Genomic DNA, 8,425 nt, shown 5'->3' with positions numbered 1-8,425 from the left:
AAATTTCATTAGTTTCACCACCACTGCACTGGCAAACCATTACCCCAAAACACGGTCTGCAAACTGATTAATATCCAGCTTTCCAATTACTGCTGGGTAGACAGAGGCAAGTGGCATAAAGAAATTTGCTCATAGTTTCACTCTATCTGGGAATCAAACCCAGATCCACTCACTTGCGAGGTGAGCATGCTAACCATTACACCACAGGTCGTCACTAAAGTTAATACATCACATTACAGGATCAACAAGTGTACTGTGCACATCATTGTCATTCCTAAAAACCCCATTTAATTCATATTACGCTATATAACATGCAAATCCACCGCGCTTGTAGAATCTCAGAAAACAGGAAACATTGATAAAGGATAACTCACCTACTCAATGTTACTTGACCATGTGTTGTATTGTACCCAGGTACAGTTATATCATATTAATTGTATGTATTCATAGCATTAAGGAGAACTCAGGGTATCCATAAGATGAATGTTAAAGTCCAGTTGAGCCGGACTAGTGTACTGTAGGACTAAGTGTGGATCAGGGTTTGAAGGTCATACTATTTACGTCTGTGAGAGGAGGATCCCTCATTACAGTTTTAAGTGAAGTTGATACACCCCCGCCATGATCATTCAGCCTTTGTTTCAAGGCGCGTCATGTACCTGCCTCGGGTGTGCCACGTTGATATTATAACCCTATGAATTTACCCACGAACTAGCAAACCAAGACCTTGCCTTAGTGTGCAATTTAGGATTAAAATATGTGTTTATACGGCATGAGTGACAATATACCGAAAAGTGTTCAGGTGAGAACCGTAAGATATAAAAGTAAAAATTAAAGATTGGAAACTGTAGGCCTATGCGGTGACGAGCGGCAGGGCACTGCCCTCAGTACCCTCCGTTCTACCATCACCTCAGGTCAGTGCCCTATCGGCCGCCCTATAATTAAGGCTTATATAGAAGTTATTACAGTTTAAAGCTTTGCTCGATATATAAGTGCAATAGTAATGTGTTAGGGGGTGTGATAACCGCCCGTCAGGCATTATTTCTCAGTACCCTCCGTTCTACCGTCACCTCAGGTTCCATGCGGTCTGAGTGCCTTGCTGATCGGCAGCCATTATCCCTATGAGCGTCCCAACAGGTGGTGACTACTCCCAGCTATGCCAATCCACTGTGAACCTGTGGATTTCCAGCACACAACTCCAAATGAGTAGTAACAAATAAGGAGACCGTGAGAAACTCTGCGGTCTTCACTTGGAGCGACCTATAATACCAGGCGTAGAAATAGTACTGGTATGTCTCTTGGTGAAGCCCTCGTCTTTACCCACCGAGGGCGGTGTGCGAACGAGGTGCCTGATGTGTATACCTAAAAGTTACAAGGAGTCACATACCTGCAGGGGTGGAGTGTAACATTTACATCTCCCACTACCCTTTCAAAACACCAAATTGAAAAAGAAAATTTCTATCCCATAACATCTTGCTGGACATGTTATAAATATAACCACGTATCAGCCAATTGCCCTAATAAAGACAAAAAGTTCTGCTCGGAATGTGGAGCTGAAGGGCACACATTCAGGGAGTGTAACAGCAAAGAAAACCCAAAATGTCTGAATTGCAAAGGACCTCACCGTACTTTGGCAGCACGCTGCCCAGTAAGGAAGGACATCATTAAAGACATGAAAGAAAAGGAAAAGTCGAACAAACATATACTGTAGAAACTGACCCAACCAACACCTATGCTGCAATAACAAAGTTGCAAGACACCACTTCTAAAATGTTAGAAAAAAGAAAAGATAAAGCCAATGCAGAAAACACTTACTCGAAGCTAAGTGAAGGTCTACCCTTCACCATACTAGCCACACTGATACATGCCCACATAAACAATGTGGCTAAACCGGGTACATTCGGAAAAACTATCAGAGAAATGTTTGCAATGAACGACCTACCACAGGTAAACTTCCCAGACGATGCCCCATCAGCAGACATTTTCAAAATAAAAACCGAAAACAGTCTAGGAATCACCAGCAAGGACAAGGAAGAGAGAATAACACAGCAAGAAGATTGCACAGGAGAAAAGACTGAAATGGAAACAACCCACTCCCAACTAACACAACACACTACGAGACCCTAGAGAACACAACCGACCAATCAGCGAAGCCACCATCAGTAAAACCATGTAAAGAGATCCCCACTGGTTAACGGCCAACCAACGCCGGAAACAGCATAGGAAACAGATTTTACTCAGTCACCTCCCAGCCAACAGTAACAAATGAGAGACTGTTAAAAGATATTCAAGAAGGAACAACCAAATACACATACAAAGACAACAGGGTAGAAGAGGGACTCATAGAAACACTAATACGTGGAGGAAGAATAAGCAGTAAACATTATAAAATCTAGAGGGTAGACCTAACGAAATTAAAAAAAATAAGAACAGGACTGAAGGAAGAGAGACAGAAACACTCCACCGGAGAAACCCGAGCAACCAAACAACACGCACCAAGTTCCTGCCACCCACGATTACGCAAAACAGAACACTGAAAATAATACAACACAACGTCCTGGCCTGGACACATACAAGAAAAACAGAACTGACAAACATATACAACAGCATAGACCCAGACATAATTCTCATAAACTCACACCGACGGAAAAACAGTGACAAAATAAAACTCTTCAACTATTACACACATCAACTGAACACACACGAAGAATTTAGCCACGGAGCAGCAATAGCCATCAAAAGAAACATCAAATACAAACTCATAGACAACTTCCAAACCAACTTCTTCGCAGTCGAAATCAATACAACTAAAGGCCCAATAGCAACTGGTACAACATATTTACCTTGCCGATGACTAACATTCCCGACTGGTGACTTACTAAAACTAATGAGATGTAACACACCAGCATATTTTATGGGAGACTTAAACGAGAGACACACCATACTCGGACACCGAACCAGAAACCCAAGGGGGAAGATAATACACGACTTATTAGAAAACGGCAACATCACACACCTGGGCCCAGATTTCGAAACCTACACAACAGCAGGAAACACTGTGAAGCCGGATATAGTTCTGACCAATAGACACCACCATTTGAATACACACATGAAACCTGGACCAACCACCACTAGCGATCACCTGCCCATAATTATCACCAATACAAATCCCCTCCATCCCTAGATTCTCTTTTAACAGAGCAAACTGGGAGGGTTTTAAGGCAGAACTCAATGCAACTAAAACAAACAAACTCAAGCTGCAAGCAGTCCAAAATACAGCACTAAGAAGAGCAGTAAAACAAAGGCCGCCATACAGTCAAAAAATACGAGACATACACATCGAACATAACATAGACACAATTAACATAAGAACACACAAACAAGTAAAAGCGGTATGGGACACACTACACTGAACACAAGACCCTATTTTACAGGAACTATTACAGGCAAACAACAATATATCACACAGCTGGTGGCCAAGAAGCATCAACATTAAGAGAATCAGCCCGGAACCATCATACGCGAGAGAATAACACCACTCATATAACCTAAAAGATCGGGACTATCCTGCCAGTTACACAAGGACCTGATGGGACCCCCCCCCCAATTACAAAAGATGAGGAACATCCCTTCAGCAACACAAGGACCTGAAGGGACCCTCCAACAAACCCTAAAACAGCACATTCCCTTGGATCGCACTTTAAACTAGCTTAGCTTAGTTCATCTAACCTCCCTTGCCCCTGGAGGACTGAGGGACGCAAGGTGGAAAGCCCACCTGCTATCATTCTTCTTCTGTACTTCCCACTTCATAACTATACCTTGCACTAAATCTCCTTGTTCACCTCAGAGCCACGGCTCTCTTATCTCGGTGTTCTGACTGACTGAGTATTATAAAAATGTTACCCACCAATCACAATCACCTTTACATGCAGCCTTCCTTTACCAAGTATTGCCAGCACGAGATCCAGGGTGGGGTCAGTGCATCTATGGCTGACTGTACATATGTTCTTGATATTGTCTTCTTGAAAATTTTATTGTCAATTGAAAATAAAGTTATAAATGTAAACGGTGCTCCTGTTATTGACCTACCAGTACATAGGGCAACCCTAAACCCATAATCATATCTCTAACAAAGAATGTAAAGGAGTTAACTCAAGTTGACAACAACTGACAAAACTGAAGTAACTGTGAAGTAGTAATTACTAGTAAGTAAAATATAATAAAAATACTGTATTCACTTTCTTCATGACTTACCGGTAATCCTGTTAATCCTAATGAAAGACAATAAAGCTAAAAATGGTTTGCCATTACAATACTTACATACAGAATAACAAATGCCTATCATCTACTTACAAATTTATTTACTGGGGTTAACTGAGGTCTTGTTTGAGACGGAACTTAGAGTTGAATATTTTCCTGTATACATCAATACCAACAGGCTTCTTTCCTTCTTGTAAACACTTCTCTATATAGGCTATGTGTAGTTTCTTTACACTAGTTTCCTGCGATGTGCAGCTCAGGTTTGACTGCATTCCAGAACCAGCATCTTTCTGGGGACCTGGTAAAAATATTAATTTTTTTAATTTCTAACTTAATAAATGGTTCAAGCTATCAATGCTAACTTTTGCAACGAAATTCTTACAATGTGTAACAAATGAAGACAACAAACTTATTCTGTATGTGCTTTATGTGTGCAATTATAATCAATGAGACAAATAATCATTTAGCAATCTCATCACAATATGCTTACTGTATTAACCAAATGTAAAGTTAATGGTTTTAAGTACAGTAATGTAGCAATGTGAATACATAAACAGTACTGTACTGTATATAAGTATGAGGTGCAATTATGTACAGACCAATTTACTGATTGGGAGCCAAAACACTGAAGAAAATGGTACCTGGACAAATATTATCACTCATGACTTAACGGATTATTCTTTTAAAGGAGACTACTGAGATGGCAGTTGAGTAATTTGTGTAAGAGCATTGCAAAGTTAATTGTAAGTTAGCATGTATGGAGAAGTTTATTGCAAGACAGGGACATGGTGTGAACATATCACAAAATGGGTTTGACAAGAAGGTATCCCAATATTACGGAAACTCAGGTTGCAGAAACTTAAATTTAACTTTAAAATATTATAATTGAGACAGTACTGTACAGTAATCCCTTGGGTTACGGAAGGCATGTGTCCTTGAAAAGTTGAACGTAACGTGAAATTCTGTAACGTGGACTGAATTTTCCCATTGGCTTTCGGTATATAATTGGAGATGCATTCCTAAAGAAACTTTTTGGGAAAAAGAAGTACAATAATAAAAGCACATTTATGAATGAAAATACACATTTTTAAGCACATACTGTACATTGATTACTTAGATATAATATGATAATACACAAAACACTTGAATTTAACTCGCCACAAACGATGTTGACTACTGCATGAGGCGAGGTGATGCAATCTGAGTTATTGGCAGACATAGCAAGCCATTTTTTTTTTACAGGGCATAGCCCTACCGGGCACAGGTCATCGACCCACAACGGGGTCTAAGGGGCGAAAAAATAAGAGTAAAAAGAAATTAAAAATAGAAAAGAAAAAGATTATATTACAATAATCTACACCACGAAGATGCTGGAAAACCATCTTTTTGAAGTGTAACAGATTGTATGAGTATGGAAACACAGAAGAAGGCAGAGCATTCCACAGTTTGGCTGTATGAGGAAAGAAGGATGTACTGTAACGCGTTATTCTAGTGTGACCGACATCCACAGAGAAATGGTAAGCACCGTGGGCAAGATGAGTGTTACGAGCCCACGGCCTTGCCGGCGGTACACAGGATGCCAAATCCACCGAACATTGCCCGTTAAAGAGAGAGTGAAGCAACATTGCGGCGAAGAGAAAGGGAAGAGAGATTATCGACTAAAGGAGGAGAGTAATAAGACGAAATACCTTTGATTCCATCCTACCTAACAGTTGGGAAAGTCAGAGAAGAATTCTCGCAAGGATTGCCGGAGCGCCCTCCAATAGTGCCACAGTTGGCATTTAAAGGGAGGTGGGGGAGGTGGTCATGCCCAGTGTGATTTAACAGAAATAAGATCATGATCAGAAGACCCTAAGAAGGCAGAAATTAAGTATGAATAGTGTGAGGGTTTAGAGGTAAAACAAAGATCAAGAATCTTAGCATGTTGATTGTGTCGATCTGGAATGCGTGTAAGATATTTGATTATTTGTTCCAGATCATTAAGTAAGGAAAAAGAGAGTGCCTCAGCTCCACCTGGGTCATCCCTTGCAGAGCCAAGCCACTCACTGTGATGTACATTGAAATCCCCTAGGTAGAGGACTTCGGTGTTGGGGTGTGTGGATAGCAACGACTCATGGCAAGAAGTGAGATAGTCAAAGAGTTCCAAATAGTTGGTAGAGTTGGGAGAACAGTATAGGAAACAAAGAAAAGAAGTCATAGTTGGTAGAGATATTTTGAGCCAGATGACATCATAAAGAGAAGATTCAAGATCCGTGAGTCGAGCTAAAGGTATATGTGTGTTGCAGTAGGCGCATACACCTCCCTTAGGTATAAAGGTTGTAGTTGGAGACTTGAAAAGGTTTGGGTGAAGCCGCTTTGGTTAGTTGAAGTTCAGACAGTGATAAAAGATCGGGGGAAGAGGTTAATATAGATGGAGCTCCACAGAAGAAAAATTGAATATCAGGCGGCGAATGTTTGAAAAATGAACTGTGAAAAAAGCTGATCCTCCAGCAACCACAGTGACATCGGTTGAGGCCCCAGTAGATTGACAATGGTCAGGTTGGACCTGGGGTCCACAACCTTCCCGATCAGCGGGACCCATCTGAGAAGGCCCTGCTTTAATATTATTGTCAACTGATATCATAAGAAAATAAAAGAATAGAAAGAATAAAACAGATCAATAGTGAGAAAAGTTATACAGGTTGACAACCCTTTATCCGAAATTCCGAAAACCGAAAAGCTCTAAAAACCGAAAGTTCTTTGTGGGGCTTATTTTTTATTTTTTTTTTTATTTTTTTTAACAGGGATTATTAGCCCAGCCAGGCACAGATCACTGACCCACATCGGGGCCTGGGGGGCAAAAATGGAATAGTAATAATAATTATAATTATAATAATTATTCATAGTAAATAAAATTTTTAATAAAAATACACCAAAATAGAATAATAATGATGACAATAATAATAATAATAATAATAATAATAATAATAATAAAATATAATAATAAAAATAATAATAATAATAATAATAATAAAATATAATAATAAAAATAATAATAATAATAATAATAACAATAATACTGTAATAATAAAATAATAATACAGGAAAGAAATACAAGAATGAAAAAAAGATCAAAAGTGAGAAACACGACCTAGACCTATGAATTATTATTATTATTATTGTTATAATTTTTATTATATTTTAGACCCCCAGGCCCCAATGTGGGTCAGTGATCTATGCCCGGGTGGGCTAATACACATTAAAAAAAACAAAAAACAAAAAACAACTAACCATTCTGAAAACCGAAAAATTCCGAAAACCGAAATGCCTCTGGCCCCAAGGATTTCGGATAAAGGATTGTCAACCTGTATATGTTGTGTTGTCAATAATAAGAGAGACAATTAAGACTGCAATTTTTATTTCATTTTTCTATATCCTGATTTTTGTGTTAAAATTTTTGAAAATTTACCCATTTCCGTATGGCCAAATTTACATGCCGTATCACCAAACTCAGTGGCCATAATTTACAAATTTCGGATGTGCAAATATCCACAACCCGAGTTTTCATGATGTGGGGGACACCCGTACGTATATACGTTGGTATATACCATGACCAACTAACAGAGGACAGCTACTAAAGATAAGTGAATTATAAGAGATGATAAAAAAAATACTTCATATATATTTAAAACTTCTAACATGAATTATTAAAATAGTGTGATGGAATTTTACATCTTCAAAATTCTTCCTAGCATTTTAATTCATGGCCCCTGATTGTTGTTTCCTAGTCAAGGTATGTCTGCACCTGTTAATTCTGGTGAACAAGACTGGATATGTTGATAGGCATACTGCAAGTCTTCCTCTGAAGTCTTGTTGGCTGGGGACTTAATGAAGCAGTTGAATCTGAAAGTCAGAATGAAAATGAGTTGGGTGACCAAGTGTTAACTTTCAATAAAAAATAATAATAACAGGAGAAACTCAACATAATAATGACATATTGAGAAACACTTCGATAGCATATTGTGGTATAGTATTGTATAGCATATTGTGGTATAGTATTGTATAGCATATTGTGGTATAGTATTGTATAGCATATTGTGGTATAGTATTGTATAGCATATTGTGGTATAGTACTGTATAGCATATTGTGGTATAGTACTGTATAGCATATTGTGGTATAGTATTGTAT

At 38.8% G+C, this 8,425-nt stretch overlaps 1 protein-coding gene across 1 annotated transcript in view; it reads right to left on the bottom strand.

Moving 5' to 3' along the window:
* Positions 1 to 3,271: 3,271 nt before the first annotated feature.
* The window catches only part of LOC121860204, a 12,852-nt gene continuing 7,698 nt past the window's right edge, over positions 3,272 to 8,425 (bottom strand). The window contains exons 4-5 of the mRNA XM_042357283.1: positions 8,042 to 8,139; positions 3,272 to 4,555 (exon numbers count right to left, since the gene is read on the bottom strand). Coding sequence (XP_042213217.1) covers positions 4,368 to 4,555; positions 8,042 to 8,139 — 286 coding nt within the window. The 3' untranslated portion in view covers positions 3,272 to 4,367. The remainder of the gene's footprint in view (positions 4,556 to 8,041; positions 8,140 to 8,425) is intronic.

Source organism: Homarus americanus, unplaced genomic scaffold (assembly GCF_018991925.1).
Source record: "Homarus americanus isolate GMGI-L3 unplaced genomic scaffold, GMGI_Hamer_2.0 scaffold21914, whole genome shotgun sequence".
NCBI classification, from domain to species: Eukaryota; Metazoa; Arthropoda; class Malacostraca; order Decapoda; family Nephropidae; genus Homarus; species Homarus americanus.
Note: the sequence above shows the minus strand (reverse complement) of the source record. Positions and strands in the feature narration are given on the sequence as shown.